The following is a 17,558-nucleotide window of genomic DNA, read 5'->3' as shown; positions in this document are numbered from 1 at the left end:
TTTGCCTTTTAACAACGGTTTTAACAAAAACTGTTGTCTTTTAGTAATTTTTTTGGCCTATGACAACGGTTTTTAAAAACCGTTGTCTATTTATGTTTTTTTGGGGATACAACAACGGTTTTTAAAGGGTACGACAACAGTTTTTTAAAACTGTTGTCTATGTGTGCTTTTTTGGGATTACGACAACGATTTTTAAAAACCGTTGTCTATTAAGTGTTGTTAAATGCAATTGTTTTTTCTTTCACCACTTTTTCTCCTTCGTCATTTGTCTGTTTTACGTAGTTTTTTTCTGTCTCTTTCCCAAAATCCTACTCTTCGCCAACTCCTCCTCACCGCCCTCTTCGTCGCCTCCCTCCTCACCACCCTCTTCATTGCCTTCTTCGCCGCCTCCCTCCACACCGCCCTCTTCGCCTCCTCCCTCCTCACCGCCCTCTTCGCTGCCTCCTTCCTCACCGCCCTCTTCGTCGCCTCAACTTTCGGCCTCGCCACCTCCTCCTCGCGGCCTCTACTTTCAGCCATCTTCACCGCCTCCTCCTCCTCAAGCCTCGACCTTTCTCGTCGTCCTCCTCCTCCTACTCCTCGCCTTCCTCTTTCTCCTCTCTCTGGGTTTGATAATTACTTAATGTACATTGATTGATTGTTCCATCCATAGACTAGTCAGTTATCTTGAATGTGCTTTAGGTTAAATGGATCACACATTTTCTCATGTTTCGAGTCTCGAATCCATGTTTACAGGTTTCATATGGCTCTCATTCTGTGCACAGGCTTCTCAGTTTACCGTTTCCATAGCCCTTGTATTAGTAGTAAAATATTTGCCAATTTTCTTCCCGATTCATTATTTCTTCTTCACCAAATCTTTCTACTTCATTTGATATTTTTGTTCAAATAATGTTTCTAGACCATTCTTTGAACACAGCAAGGAATTTTTGATGCAATTTTGAAGGGAGTCATTGATTTTGAATCAGATCCATGGCCGTTGATCTCAGACAGTGCCAAAGATCTCATAAGGAACATGCTATGTTCTAAACCTTCAGAACGCTTGACAGCCCATCAAGTACTATGTATGCTATTTGCCAATCACAAATTAACTAGTGTTTCTTATCGATACCTTAGTTCTATTTTGGATAATTTTTTGTGGATTGTGGAGTATTATGAATACACAGCATGGCCTTAATTTTCATTCTGTATACAGTGATTTTGTTGGCAACTTTTCCTATTAAAGCATTAGTGGATCTGCTCTAGATTAAAAGACTTAATTGTCATATGCCAATTGCTGCTAACCTTTCACTAAGCAACAGCAATAGTATGACTCATGTGAATGTATTACTAATTTTTAAATTGAATATAATCCAGTCATCATATATTAGTAAATTTGGGCATCTGAAACTTCTTCAGCATGCATAAACTAGACTTTCTTTTTTTCTTCTTGTGTTTAGTCAGCTTTGTGTAGTTTTCACTTGACAAAAGGACTACTGTACCTGTTTCTTGTGAGAATTAGGCATCAAAAGATTGGTAACTTTTGTCATCTGATATTCTGATTGGAGTTTTACGTTTACATTTACATTTACAGAGTGTGGATCTTAATTTCTTGTCTTGGTTTGAGTAGGAAAGTTTTAGTTTTGGAGTAAAAGTGTTAAAGGCTTATGCTTGCAAGAATCAAGACCTAGTTGATTAGTCTATGGATGTTATCTAATAAATTCAATTATATTATACATTCAAATTTAAGTAAAATGAGTGTTATCTTGGTTCTGTGCTTACTGTTTTTCTATGGTCAGGTCATCCTTGGATATGTGATCATGGAGTTGCTCCTGATCGAGCACTTGATCCGGCAGTTCTTTCTCGCCTCAAACAATTCTCTGCAATGAATAAGTTAAAGAAGATGACTTTGCGAGTGAGTTCACAACCTAAAATTTTCGTGACCTTTATTATTGGGATGAAGTTTCTTGTTGATTCCCATAAAAGTTTGCTCTATTTTGCATTGCTAGATTATTCAAACTTTACTTTCACATTTATTAATTAATTTATTTGATTTAACACTGCCACAACCCCTCTTTTATGATTAGTACACTGGATGGATAGATATTCCAAAATTTGAAGAAAAAGGAATTAGATTATTCACAAGGGCTTTTATTTTTATTATAAATATTTCCATGGATGCTCTGTACAAGCCTAATAATTTTAGATTGTGAAATAATTTCTCTATTTTCTATCAGGTTATAGCGGAAAGCCTTTCGGAGGAAGAGATTGCCGGATTAAGAGAAATGTTCAAGGCAATGGACACAGACAACAGTGGGTCAATTACCTTTGATGAGCTTAAAGCAGGTTTCAGAAGATATGGTTCGACTTTAAAGGATACAGAGATTCGTGATCTTATGGTAGCAGTAAGACAATGCTACCTTGAAAGGAATAGCACAATTTGATAATTACTTAAAGTACATTGATTGATTATTCCATCCATAGACTAGTCAGTTATCTTGAATGTGCTTTAGGTTAAATTGATCACACATTTTCTCATGTTTCGAGTCTCGAATCCATGTTTACAGGTTTCATATGGCTCTCATTCTATGCACAGGCTTCTCAGTTTACCGTTTCCATAGCCCTTGTATTAATAGTAAAATATTTGCCAATTTTCTTCCCTCAGATTCAGTATTTCTTCTTCACCAAACCTTTCTGCTTCATTTGATATTTTTGTTCAAATAATGTTTCTTGACTATTCTTTTTCTTTTTAAACTTCTTCAGTGCAATTGTTCCATTCGAATAGAATTTACTTTTGAAGATCTAAACTTGTGCCCTCACTTTAATCCTCTTTTGGAGTTCATATGAAATTATGGAGAGAACATCTTGAACTTTATAATGCTCGGTATATTCTATTTAAAGATACCTTTTGATATACGAAGACTATCGCTTGTAGATTAAAGAGAATCAAGTTTTGTGCTTCCTTTGACATGTTAAACTACTTTTAGGCACATGTGGACAACAGCGGAACCATCGACTATGGTGAATTCATTGCTGCGACAGTACATCTTAACAAGCTAGAGCACGAGGAACACTTGGCGGCGGCTTTTTCATACTTCGACAAGGATGGAGGTGGTTATATCACAGTTGACGAGCTTCAGCAAGCTTGCAAAGAGCATAATATGACTGATGCTTTTCTCGAAGACATCATTAAAGAAGTGGATCAGGATAATGTGAGTACTATATTACATGATCTACATGCAATTCTATAGAAATCTCATTCCTTATAAATTAACAGAAACCAAAATTAAGTATTCTTTTGTTCATCAGACCTTGCATGCTCCTACTTGATAAATTTTAGTCGCTAATTTTTCATGGCCCTGGCAACAAGCTTATAGTGAACATATGCTTCCAAATCTGGGTCTCAACACAAAAACTAACAGAAAGTGACTTGGTCTTTCAGGATGGTCGAATTGATTACGGTGAGTTTGTTGCTATGATGCAAAAGGGTACCATGGGATTGAGACTCGGTCGGCGGACAATGAGGAATAGTTTAAACATAAGCATGAGGAATAGTTTAAACATAAGCATGAGGGATCACAAATGCCGTTGCAGTTGCAGTTGAGTGTTGTTTCGTTCTTACTCGTCCTTGTAAATCGATACAATATGTCTCGTTATTTACTTACATTTCTGTCTCTTCTCTTGCATGGGTTAGATGAAGGCCGATACTCCTACAAGTTCCACTGACTCTAAACCTGGGTAAGTTTCTTCTCTTATGCAGTGCTGTTTTTTGACAATTGATTTTTTTTGGAAATTGCAAAGGATTTCTCATGTTGAGTTGTTATTTTCTAAATTCATTTGTGGATTGGAAGAGACGTAGGACAGGGAGTTGTTACTCATTATAATCTTGGCCCAATCTGGAACATTGTGTTTATAATAACATCCACTGTCTAGTGTTTCCATGTCCCTTTTCCTTGTTGAAACTTTTATCCAGCAGGGCGCTAGTATTTTCTAACTCATATAAACATTTATTTGTTGAAGCTTCTGCTATTGTTAGAATTCTTGTTGATCAAAATCAATGGTATTTTGGTGCAAGTTACTCCAAGTATCTGTTGTCAAATTTATAAAGTGTTCTTATAATGTTGAAAGAAAAATTTATAATGTGGACGTAGGAAGTTTCAGAATATTTACTGAACTAGGGTGGAATCTGGAATTTAATTAAATGCATCATCATGTAGAGATGCTGATAAAGTGGATATGATTAGTCAGATCAGTAGAGCTTCTGGTGTGTACAATCGTTGTATGTCATATCTTAATTTGCCAACTTTATACTTATAAAATGTAAGATGGAGTATGCGCCAAAGGATGATATGTTTGCTTGTTTGTTGCTTTAGGCTTGTGAAAGGCATAAAGATACTGTCGCTTTACATTTGATTTCATCATGCCAGAAGTTTTTATTGTATGAACATGGAACATTAAAGTCCTTGAATGGCTAAGCACGCCAATGAATATTAAATTCTACAACAATTTTTGCAGTGTGATTGGTCCAATTGTTTTTGGACACAACAAAAACAACTAATGATCAACTAATGCTCTTCACTCTTCAGTCCTTACTAAAATGATTAAGATATTCTAAAGTTAGATTTCAGCCTGATGAAGAATATTCTTTGTGACTGTACAATAGTGCAAGCAGAGCAATTAAATGTGCTAGTTGTTGTAAGATTTTTACTGAAAATGTGTGATAATACATATAGTTTGTTAGGAGTAGGTTTATTTGCTAAAATCACTCATTTTACAATTTAACAACATTTAGGAAGTGCATTTCTCGGTGCTCTAGCATTATGTTTAGGCAAACTTATGGAATTAATTTCTATTTTTTTATCTAACAGAAGTGTTAAGTAATTATCTTTGCAACCTTTTATTCTTGGACTTTCGTTTACAAAGCCAGTTAGCAATAAAGCTTATCAAGTGTTTAATTCTTTTAGTATTTATTTCTTGATTGACCATAAGTTATGATGTAGGTTATTGAGGACATGTCTATACAAGTCAATGTACCTGCTCTAGCAATGGAAGAGGTAAAAATATCTTTTGGAGTTGTCTTTTAGTTTATGGTAAAAATAGTTTCGAGTCACTGAAATACAATGGTTTTGCAGGTTGCTCCATTGGCCGTCTCAGATGCGGCTATGCTTGCCCCTGAGGAGATTTTTCATGGAAAAGGAAACATCAAAGAAGAGGCAGAGTTAACAAAAGAAGAGAGGAAAAGGAGAAGGGCCAACCAGAAAAGAAGATTTCGAAGATTGAAAGGTATCCTTTATTCGCTTATATTTATGGTTTTGCTTATTTTCATGCTTGTCTACAATCTGTGCATAATGGTCAAAAAAATTAGTGGTGAACTTGTGACAGACATGATCCACCACTTAGAATTACATAGTTCTTGTGCACAGGATTGTATAATTTCATTCTGCTCTTTTTAGGTGTCCTCAAGAGTATTGGGAAGAATGCCGACAAGCTAAAAAAATGAAGAGACTTTAACAAATTAAGGAGCACTAGGAGCTGCAATCCCTCCTCTTCACCGACATCTAAGTAGAAAATCTTGTGTTATATTATTCTACCTTTGTTTTAATAGTGTTATCATTTTGTTGGTTGCTTATGAAATTTTGTTGGTTGCTTATGAAATTTCTTCAGAATGTTATAAATATTATTTTTGAATATTAGAAAATTGTATATTAAATTTTATTTTGAAATTTAGTATTTTGAATGATTGATAATATTGGAAAATTGTGTATTAATTTTTTTTATTTTTTTTTCTAAAAAAGACAACGGGTTTTCACCGTTTTCGTAGATAGTTTAAAACTGTTGTTGAAGACCCTGTTATTAAAGGTAGACGCTCAAAGACAACGGTAAAAAACTGTTGTCTTTGAATGAAAAGACAACAGTTTTTCACCGTTGTAAAAAATGTTGTCTTTGCCTTCAAAGACAACGGTTAAAAACTGTTGTCTTTGGCCACCCCTTTTAACAACACGGCCTTTAACAACAGTTCAAAATGACCTACGACAACGGTGAAAAACCGTTGTTGTTTGACTTTTTTCTTGTAGTGCTAAATCTCGAGCCCGGGCAGAAGTAGCATTGAAACAGAAAGCTTATTCAGATCTGGAGAGCCAAGTCCAATTCCTGATCTATTTGAAAGAGAAACATGCCTCTTCCATATCCCTTCTTCAAGAAAAAGTCGGCTCAAAGATGAAAACATTGCTCAACAACATCACATTATTCAGTCAACTAAGGCTGAGCTGATATAGGCTCAAGCTTATCTGGAGCAGGCAGATCAAGTAGAACACTCTTGCTCGAAGTGTCGACCGACTACTGATACTAGAAGAGAACTCTGATCGCTTAGATGTAAAAATGATCCTTTGAGAACTATTTCTTGTATTTTATCAAATAAATGCAAATCTGGTTGGATTTCAGTCTTTATTCATGTTTCTTTTTTTCCTTTCCTCCCTGGTGCTTTCTTACTTTATGCAAACTCCAAGTGGTGGTTAGTGAAGGCTCTGCTTGCTGATAACCTGCTCGAGAGCGAGAGTGTAGAAAGATGACCCATGAGCTATTAAGCACGAGAGTATGCTTGATTATAACTCGCGCTGGGGCGAGAGTCTAGAGGCGTGAGAGCATGCTCACTTATAACTCGCGCTGGGATGAGAGTCTAGAATCCCGACTGAGAGGTCGTTGGTCGTGAGAGCATACTCATTTATAACTTGCGCTAGGGCGAGAGTCTGGAGGCGTGAGAGTATGCTCACTTATAACTCGCGCTGGAGCAAGAGTCTGGAGGCGTGAGAGCATGCTCACTTATAACTCACTCTGGGGCAAGAGTCTGGAATCCCGATCGTGGGTTTGTACTTATAACTCACATTGGGCAAGAGTCTAAAATCTCGATCGGGGGGTCGTTGGGTCATGAGAGCATGCTCACTTATAACTCATGCTAGGGCGAGAGTCTGGAATCCCGACAGAAAGGTCATTGCTTGTGAAGGCATGCTCACTTATAACTCACGCTGGGGCGAGAGTCTGAAGGCGTGAGAGCATGCTCACTTATAACTCGCGCTGGGGTGAGAGTCTAGAGGCGTGAGAGCAAGCTCATTTATAACTCGCTCTGGGGCGAGAGTCTAGAATCCTGACCAGGGGGTCGTTGGTGTTGGGACCGATGTGCCCGCTAGAGGGGGGGGGGGGGGAATAACGTTTCCACTACAACAAAAACTGCAAACGACAACGGATATTATCCGTTGTTGTAGGGTAAAAAAACCGTTGTAACTGAGGGTGTTGTAGAATGTATTGCCCTACGACAATGGTTTTGAATCCGTTGTCTTTGTAGACATTTTACAACGGTTTTTATCCGTTGTTGTTTATATGCCCAAAATTTGGCTACGAAGGATACGACAACATTTTAAAACCGTTGTGGTAGATAATTTCAACAACAGAAATAAACCGTTGTGGTAGACATGTTTTACAACAGATATAAACTGTTGTGGTAGATAATATTTGACATGTTTTGTTTTTTTTAACAACAGTTTTAATATTTTACAACGGATAAAACCGTTGTCTTTTATCACTTTTTACAAAAAAATTTCGTTGTGGTTTACCTAGTTTTTACAACATTTTTAACTGTTGTCTTTAATGTTCATTAATACCAAACAACCAATCTTATTTTACTATAAGCAAACCACCAATACAAAACTAAATATTTACTACATTAAATTCAAAATAAACATCCATATATAATTCATCTTGTAGCCACATATACAAAAATATACAAAATGAGTTGTTACTCATCAAAATACACATGTTTTCCATTACTCTCCATATACACTAAATCACATGTTTTCCATTTGTTGTTCTTCATATGGCTTTTAATTTACAAAATACCAAGGCAAGCAACATCCTAACAAAGCTCACTTCTTGCATCAAAAAAACTCAAGCCGCCTCACGAATTGGCCGACCTGCAAGAGAAAAGTTTAACAAAACTTATCAAATTCCAGAATTCCAAAAGGAGAATGTAATTAACCAATCTGTAGTGCATAGAACGCAAAACAAACCAAATGAATGAAACAAAAAGAGGTGTTTATTAGAGAATAATAGTACATGGAATCTACTAGGAGCAGTGATACCTAGCTTAGCATAGTTTACTAAATAATTAGCACTACATGCAGCTAACATTATTTAAGTGAACTATCATCCAAGATCAATAGAATCCATGCAAAGCACATTACATCTATTAACATCTTGAAACAAAATATTCATGCAATTTTCTGTGTCATTTTCCAGACTGCATTACCTTTGAGAACTGGTAGGCATAATATGCTTTTCCATTTTGCAAGTAACAAGTTGCCAGGAGCTGCAAATTGATCTGCAATAAATAGACCCATCACAAAAGCATAAGTGAAAGTAAAAAACATGGGTTCAAAATCTTCCAATTAAAACTTGAACCAAAAAAATTGGATCATCATGATGAGTTATGGTAGGGTGAATTGTTTGTAGAGCTAAAACAATTCCACAAATTCCTCAAAATAGAAATCACATACGCACAGCTTTAATAATTACATAGGACACCTAAAAGAACCAAAGTGTCAATCAAATAAGTGTAGATTAAGAGCTATAATATTCACTACAATCCAGTTGGAAAAATAGATTTTTCATTCCCATTTCATCAATACAAAGAGAAAATCTAACAAATTTAGCTGCAATGCACGTGCAATTCACGGGAAATTTACACTGCTCGTCCAAGCAAAAGTATATAGAGCAAACTATTAAGAAATCAAATTACAGTATATAGATGTTTTGTATATCAATATAATATACTATAGATCATACACGAAATGCCTTTACAAGCTCTTCATTTCATTATTCTCAAGGAATCACTAACATGCATATAGATTAACATAGTTGTGCTTGATGAAGCATCATAATTGTCATTCGCGATTGTAAAAAGAAAATTAATAAATTATAGGAGGAAAAACAAGATGAAGTCATGGCATATAGACGAAAATCATAAGGAGAGTACAAACAAGAAATTTGTAGAGCAACTCATAAGATACAAAAGGTCATCATCTAACAATTCACAAAGAGATAACTTCCACATTGTCAGTCCTTGCATAATTTGGAAACAACTAAATAAGCTACTCACACAACCTAGCCATATTAATTTTGGACCACAAAGAGAGGCAATAAATAAGGGAAATGTCAACTAATTCTGCTCATGGTAGAAATGCAAGAATGAAGTATTGAGCAAAGGAGATAGCTAGCTATGAATAAACAAATTATTGGCAGTAGGAATCAAAATCAATAAGTCATGGAGTCATAAATAAAGTGTTCAACCATCTTTTGAAGTCTAATAATTTATACCTAGTAATGAATATAGTCTAGTACGCAATCGGCCCATTCGGATCGCACTTCGTCAATTTCTTCGTTGGAGTAAATTGTTTTCTTGAACTGTTAACAAGCCCAGATTAATTTAGTACAAAAAATCAGTAATGAAGAAGCAAATTCAAATAAAAGAAATTATTTGAGAAAATTGAGAATATGTCAAATATTACCATTGAGCTAAGTGAATCCATCTCGCCGGTAGCATTTCCTTCAATAATTTCTCTCATAAATTTCATCACATAAAACCCACATTGTTTAGCATCAGGTTGTCGAGGACCTTATGTTAACAAAAAATTATCAACGAATAATGCACAATTAAATAGTTTTAAATTAATCACAAGTAAACATATGTGTGTATATATAATATACAAACCTTTACGACTTCCCACATAGGCTTCTTTTTCCCTTTCCTTTGCTTGTTCGAATTGAACAATTTCAAGCTCCTTTGTACAACAAGAGTTGACAAATGAGTAATAAATTAAATTAAATGCTTAATTTAAAAACAAATATGTACTCACATATCCACTGCATATTTCCAGTCCTCATAACGATTGCGATGATTAAGTGAATCGAACAAATAAACCATCTCCACATAAGGGTCGATGACAGTCAAAATCCAATGACAATTATGCACAAAACAGATAGTCAATGCATAAATTCAACAGAATTGTTGAAATAAATCTATTAAAAATGAAATTGTAATATTTATTTACCCAACATTGTGAGGTGCCAAAACTAGCTGATTTTTTGTTGCACCACTCAGCCTATCAGCCAACACACTTGCCTAGTTATTCAAGTATTCAGTCTTTTCATTTTTGTCAAGTTTGGATACATATGACATTACTGGAAGTGTTTGTGGATCCACAAATCTAAACTTATTGACCTTGTTTTTTTTTTCATCTTTTTGAAGAGAAACCTTCCATTCCAGCAAAAAAATGTTAGTATGTTAATACAAATAAAATGAAAAAATGAGTGATGTGAAAACTTACCACATGTAAGTAACCAGACAATTAGCAGATATTGGCTCTAACTCATAAATAGGTGTGATGTCTTCAATGTTCACTAGCAGTTCGTACTCATGGTCAAAGAAATCATGATAAAAAACAATTGATATAGTTTTTTCGGGGCTGTCCAAAACATGCATAGAGTAACAGTACAATAAATGTAATGACCGTGGCACATTTGATGGCAAGACAGGATTATTTCTTTTTGTAACACTTTTCTTCCTTTGAGGCTTCTACAAATTGCAAATATAAATATGTTAGTAGAAAGTTCTATCTCTTATGTTCAGCATCTTTCTGAACAACCCTTTAAATGGGTTTCAATTACCATCAATGTTCTTGTTCATGCATGTAACCTCAATGTACAGATTACATGTGTGTGCTAGCTCTTATATATCTTGTATTACTAAATTTTATCCAACAAATACGTACAACCTTCAATCAAAATCTAAGAAGGTTTGGTTGGAAAAATCCAGCTAAACAACTATGCCAAGCAAATGAGAAAAAAACTAGAAAACCATACGCTGACCAAATCAGAAGCTGGAAATTTGTGGTTGCTGAAACGAGTCCTCAAAAATTCCCAATGAAGAATTAAATTTGTACTCACAGTGTGGTGGCCGAATGAGTCAGAAATTTACCTCATTTTTCATCACTACCCAACGTGCAGGCCAAGCAACATGGGTCCCAATTGCGCCACCAAGGTGTCACATTCATTTGGAATGGGAAAGGGTAACCTTGCTGAATTCTCCACAACCTCATCAATCGAGACGCGCATGCAATTCATGGGTAACGGGACACCATGAAGTAATTTTCCATCCCCATTGGCATGAACAACTGTACCATAGGCCACAATATTGGACTTTGATTCCAGTGACAGTGCAACTGGCAAACCCTAGAAGACAATCAATCATGTCATACATTGATGGACTTATTATTGCAAATAATATTAAGTATCCACAATTAAATACATATATACCTGCAAAAATTCAGTCTTGCTTAAAACTTGCATGTCCTCATCATTCAAAATTTTACTCTTCTCTGGTTTGATCTTATCCTCACTCGTGGCAGGCAACTTCACAGAGCAACTACCTTTCTCCTCAAACTCAAAGTCGCATCCACCCTTTTTGAACATTTCTTCAAGTTTCTGTATGCGTGTATCTTGTTCTACTATCCGTGCACTTTGTTATGAGATTAGCTTCTTTGCACCTAACAACTCCTTTTGATGATGAAGGATTAAGTCACCATCCTGCAGAGGACTATTCCAGATTTTGGAAACATTAAAATAGATTGTTGGAGTAATATGACCTCCAATCCCCCTAACACGCCCAGTATGTTCTTCAGAATCTAGTGCATTTGTGAGGATATCTTTCCTAGCCCCTTCAAACCGTAGCTTCCCCTCCTTTTTTTGTTGAACGTAATCATCCTAACAAGCCCAGACAAACAAAATAGTTACTAACAACAAAATTAATCAATAAAAAATAGTTATTTTTCATGTATCACATACAATCTTTTTTGCTGTAATTTTGAGATCATCGCCTTCAAATTCACCCTCCTTATTGGATCGTCCTCTCTTCTAAACAATAGCTCGATTTATATCATCATCATTACATAAATCAGATGCCTACAAAAAAAATGAATCATGCCCTGTTCCTACAAAATCAGATTCAAAAATAAACCACCAGCTTCAACATACTCACAATTTCGTCAGCGAAACGTGCATATCCTTTACGGGACAGCCAATGAGGGTATACGTTTTGCCTCCTTCTATTCTTTTGTTCATCACTTACTCTCTACTTAAAAATTAAAATCAATTAAATTCACTATCAACAATCAAAATATATATATGTGAACTTTAATGCAAATTGTCTGTGGTGTAGAGAAAAAATAGCAATCTATGGAAGGTTCAAGGAAACAAACAGTTAGAGAACCCTTAGCCTTAGAATTACACAAGGAAACAAGTAATGTTATCTGTTAGAAGTATTGTTATAACAATTATCTCTTCTATTAAGAAACAAAACAAATGAAAGAGAGATAATGTTATCTAAGCCATTATCAAAAACATATTGCTTGTTTCTTCGACTTTATGTTATAACAAAAGTAAAGATTTCAGAAAGGAGTAAAAGTATGAACCCTAGCATCGAGTAGATTTGCGTAAGATAAAAACCCCCTAGTATGGGTTTTTTCAGAAGGTGGAGAACTGGAAATTTTAAAACTGATAGCGAATAAATGAATCACACTATGTTAAATAAAGATTCTATTGTAGAACATCAGTTAAGGACTATTAGGACTATCTTCTAAAAATTAAAATCAATTATGAATCCTACCCTGAAGTCGGCAGACATGCGAGTTATTACAAAGGAACTCCAATCCTCTTGTGAAATACCATAGTCAATCGGGGGATCTTTCAACTCATCAGGTTTATCTAGCTTGTTGAAAACAAACTTTTGAGTGAGAAAAGCTTTATATTGACGCCATTTATTATTTGCTGAATGTAAACATCCTTTCCTCCAAGTTGGGTCAATATTGTACGTCAGCTGTAAAAACACATAAAAAATTTAACAAGAACATTAAATATATCATAACCATTCGAGAGCTCATTTAAGTTCTCAAAGCATTCTAACTTACATTCACCGATTCCCATATTAACTCTTTAACATCATTTGGCACCTGCTTCCATGATTTGTAAGTTATTGAGATCTTTTCTCGAACGAGAACGCCAATGTAGCTTTGCATTTCACCCACAAATTCTCCAACTGGCTGTCCAATTTTATTGAAGCTAACCTCCTTTTTAATTCCTTGGACCGTTAGGCTAACAAGCCGATCCAAACGTGTACGCCCCCTCGATGTTCTTGCTGACTCCGTTTCTATAGATGTTACGCTCCGCAAGTGTACGGAAATGTCGCAAGTAATATAAAAGATTATCGTATCCACAGGGACTGGAATAAGCACTAGAAATGTCTCAATGCGAATTAGCTAAACAATTATCCAATTGTTTCAAATGCAAAGTGAAGGTAAACAAATCTAATATTAAAGATCAACAAACAAGAGTTTAGTGTTTTGGGTTATGATAAAGGGAGATTTTAGGAGTTTCGGTTTCTTTGTAAGATTTCTTGAATGTAAATGGTTCACCAATTCTTATCCCTCAATTGCCAAACACTTGTAGAAAGTTGCCGGTTCTCTCTTGCAATAGATAACCGGCTAAGGACTGAGAAATGTATCTAAATATGATCAATTAGACTTGAACCTACGCTGTCCTTACACAGAAGCGCACCTATTACTATGCCTTCCTCGGATATCAACATAGAAACCCACAACTTATTAATCTATCAAGATACAAGAAACTAATCACAAGATCCATCCTACCCTCTTGAATATTCCTATTTCCTCTTCAGGATTATCTCTCAAATGTCCTTACACGGGCTTGCACCTGTCACGTGGATCCCTCGGATGATCGAGTGAGAGTTTATCTTTACAAAGTCCACAAGAAATCCAAACAATCAATCAAGAATGAGAATTAAGCACAAATCACCATTAATCATTCAAGGTCTAATTGATACAAGCAAGACAATGTCATTGAAACAAGAAAATGGCAAATCCATAAGAGATTACATCAATCCATCATACAAATACTCCCTTAATCCTAGAATACAAGATCTACTCCATGAATCGAGGAAGAATACCCGAAGAAATAAAGATTACAAGCATTTCTTAAATCCCCAATCCAAGAAATCAAGAAAAGGGGGAAAGAGAAAACTTATCTACGAAGAAGCCTCGTCTTCGGATCCAACCCTCGCTCCGGAGTCGAAATCGTCAAGAACTCCCCTCGAATCGCCCAGAAATCCTCCCAAGAATGGGAGGAAACCACCAAATCTTGCCTTCTCCCAAAGGGGAAGAGATCCCCTTTCAATTCATGAAGGAGGGTTTAAATAGAGGAGGAAATCGGGCGCCACACGGCCCCATGACACAGCCGTGTGAGATTCACACGACCATGTCCAGTTCCTTCTCTGCCAAAGCTGCACGGCCGTGTGACTCACACGACCTAGCTCTCTTCTCTTTAAAGCAACCAAGCACGGCCGTGTAGATCCACACGGCCAGGACCCTTCTGTTATCTGGAAATGCTACACGGTCGTGTGGTGCACACGGCCACCACCTGCTTGGCCTCGGGAAACCTCACACGGCCGTGTAGATCTACACGGCCATGTAAGACATCTGCTCTAATTTCTTCAAATCAAGACACGGGCGTGTGAGATTCACACGGCCATGTCCTCTTCCCTTCCTGTTAAAACTACACGGCCGTGTGTGGTACACGGCCTGATGCTCTCTCCCTTCAATTCCTTCCAAGCTTGCCCGAGGACGCATAATCTTCACCAATTTCGACTCCTGTGTACAGAAAATGCACAAAAAGCAGATCTCCGAACCAAAAGAGTAAATACGCTAAAACGAAAGCTGGAAGTATAAAAATGCATAGATCAAGCATGCTCAAAGTATGTAAATGTGCGTAAAAACATGCATAAAAGAGTATATAATCTACGCACATCACACCCCCAGACTTAAACCTTTGCTTGTCCTCAAGCAAAATGCTGCAGTCTAAATTCATATGTTCTACAACACATTCATAAAACCTAGTGCACTTTCCTAACTCTATCAAAAAGTTTCATTAACAAGCGTGATCATGGAAACAAGTAAAGTATGGTTCAAGCATAAGAATCTTGTGCACAGTGTAAAAGTAACTCAACACCCTTCAAGTTTCAATCCATGTCCTAGTCAAGTCATCATCAAATTTGAATTCCTAGTGTTTCCAGTGAAAGACAAGTAACTAGTGATAGACACTTACTCACCATTCACTTGGTTCATATTTCTCAACTAACCCAAGGTCTCAAAGGTGTGCTCAATCTCAAGGGAAGCTAAGCAGTCATTTCCCCAGTAACCTAACTCGGTCTCAAAGGGGTGACTTGCTAGATTCCACTCATGACAACTATTTTTTATATCCCTTATTTTTTTTTATAAGTGTTTGCATTGTGCAAAACTTATTCACAAATGTACTTTTAGCATACATGTTGGGATATTTTGATTTTTCCAAATGAGCTTTAATGATTTGAGCCTCATCCAGTAACCAAAATGAAAGTTGAGAAATCACCATGGAAACCAAGTACTAAGCAAACAAGATGAATCATGACTATTTCAATGACATCAACTATTCAAGCATCAAGCACAAGTGTAGTGAAGATAAAATCCTTAAGGTTGAACCAAAACTAAAACTCATCACCATAAGATTCTTAGCTTATTAATGCTTCCCAAGATAGAAAAAAGAACTACACAAAGTTTACTACTAGCATCATTCGAACATCATGAATCAAGACAATAATCGTGCTAACATTTCACTTGAATCCAAGAAAGCATATAAGTGAAGATTTGATGTTCTCAATTTTTTTTTTTTATAAAGCAACAAGCAATGAAAATAATAACCAACATGAAAAACTAACAAAAACTAAAAACTGAAAACCAAACTAAACAGTACATGACACCCCCCCATACTTAAACTTTTCATCGTCCCGATGAAATCAATATGGTGGAGGAGGTGGAGGTGGACGAGGGAAAGGAGGTCTACGACGTGGTTGAGAATTAAAGTCACTAAATGCCCATAGAAATTCTTGATTCATTAGTCTAAATGAGATTTTTCCAAAATAATCATCTTCATTAGTAAAATGGACATCCAATGAACTTAAAAATTCCAAAACAAGACGAGGTTATGTAGGCAAATGTGTGTACATAATATCACTCCAATCCAAAAACCCAATCATCAAATCTACATCTTCCCTAATTCCAAGCATATCAAGAACAGTTGGGTCCATATATCTAGTACACACTATCTTTCTATTGACAAGAATTGCAAATCTAGTTACTTGATCATCATTTCTAAACACAATATTGAATTCATTGTCATTACCTTCGTTGCGTGAAGTCCTTTTGCCTTTGCCCTTCACTGATTGTTTTCCTTTGTCCCTTGATGGCTCCTTCTCTTTGTCTCCACTGGATCCACCACCTCCTTTGCGAAGTTTCTTCAAAATGTTGGACATCTTGATGAGTTTAGATAGGGGAAGAATTATCTAGGGTTGGAAAAATGGAACTCAAAGAACAAAATTTCAAAGAACAAAGATCTTAGGTTAGGAGAACAAAAAGTCCAAGTATTAGAGAGGAGGAGAATCCGGATCTAAGAGATCTTGAGAGATTAGGGAGGAGTTTTTAAGAGATTGGGAGAGAAAGAGATGTTTTGGAGAGTTGGGGGTGTGCGGAACACGGCCAAGATCTGGCCGTGTAAGGTAGAAAGAAGACTTTAATAACTCTCCTACACGGGCCGTGCAGATCCACACGGCCTCCCCCTCTTCCTTCTCTGGATTCTTCGCACGGCCGTGTCTGGGACACGACCTCTCCATCTTTCTCCTCGGGATTCTTTACACGACTGTGTTTGAGACACGGCCTAGACCTTTTTCTCCTCGGGAGATCCTACACGGCCGTGTCTGGATGACACGGCCCAAGCACTTCCCTTCTCTGCAACCTTTGCCTGGCCGTGTATAACACACGGCCAGTATACACGGCCAGGCTCTATTTTGCACCTAACCTGAAAACAAAATCAAAAGAAAGTAAAAACCAACAAAATGAATTTATACTAGCTAAAAGAATTCAATCTGGAGGGCGAGGTTCAGAAAAATACAACCTTTGTACCTCTTCTATTTTCGTACCATGAATATATTTTTTCAAACGTTGGCCATTTACCTTAATTATCCCAAAATCTTTGTTCCAAATATCTACAGCTCCAAAAGGATAAACCTTCTTTACCTCATATGGACCCGTCCACCTTGACTTAAGCTTCCCAGGAAAAAGTTTTAATTTTGAATTGAACAACAAAACCAAATCTCCTACATTAAAGTCTTTACGAAGAATGTGCTGATCGTGCCATTTCTTCGTCATTTCTTTGTAAGATTTAGCATGCTCATATGCATCCATCCTTAATTCATCAAGTCCGTTCAACTGAAGCTTCCTTTTCTCCCTTGCTTCCTTTAAATCCATATTCAAATTTGCAATTGCCCAATAAGCCTTATGTTCTAGTTCAACTGGAAGATGGCAAGGCTTACCATAAACTAATCGAAATGGGGTCATCCCAATAGGAGTTTTATAAGCAGTTCGATATGCCCA

The 17,558-nt window shown here is 36.5% G+C and overlaps 1 protein-coding gene across 1 annotated transcript; it reads left to right on the top strand.

Moving 5' to 3' along the window:
- The first annotated feature begins 914 nt into the window (after nucleotides 1–914).
- On the top strand, nucleotides 915–3,580 carry LOC121994814 (calcium-dependent protein kinase 5-like). The gene is made up of 5 exons (XM_042548729.1): nucleotides 915–1,061; nucleotides 1,776–1,891; nucleotides 2,214–2,381; nucleotides 2,964–3,188; nucleotides 3,419–3,580. Exons 1-5 carry the CDS (start codon nucleotides 1,013–1,015, stop codon nucleotides 3,578–3,580), a joined length of 720 nt encoding a protein of 239 aa, XP_042404663.1. The 5' UTR covers nucleotides 915–1,012.
- The last annotated feature ends 13,978 nt before the right edge of the window (nucleotides 3,581–17,558 follow it).

This window comes from Zingiber officinale, chromosome 6A (assembly GCF_018446385.1).
Source record: "Zingiber officinale cultivar Zhangliang chromosome 6A, Zo_v1.1, whole genome shotgun sequence".
NCBI classification, from domain to species: Eukaryota; Viridiplantae; Streptophyta; class Magnoliopsida; order Zingiberales; family Zingiberaceae; genus Zingiber; species Zingiber officinale.
Note: the sequence above shows the minus strand (reverse complement) of the source record. Positions and strands in the feature narration are given on the sequence as shown.

Excerpts from the sequence above, each read along its gene's own strand:
- LOC121994814 (XM_042548729.1), top strand. The coding sequence starts at position 1,013 with ATGCTATGTTCTAAACCTTCAGAACGCTTGACAGCCCATCAAGTACTA. Across the intron at positions 1,062-1,775 it reads GACAGCCCATCAAGTACTAT|GTCATCCTTGGATATGTGAT; the intron begins GTATGCTATTTG and ends TTCTATGGTCAG. Across the intron at positions 2,382-2,963 it reads TTCGTGATCTTATGGTAGCA|GCACATGTGGACAACAGCGG; the intron begins GTAAGACAATGC and ends AACTACTTTTAG.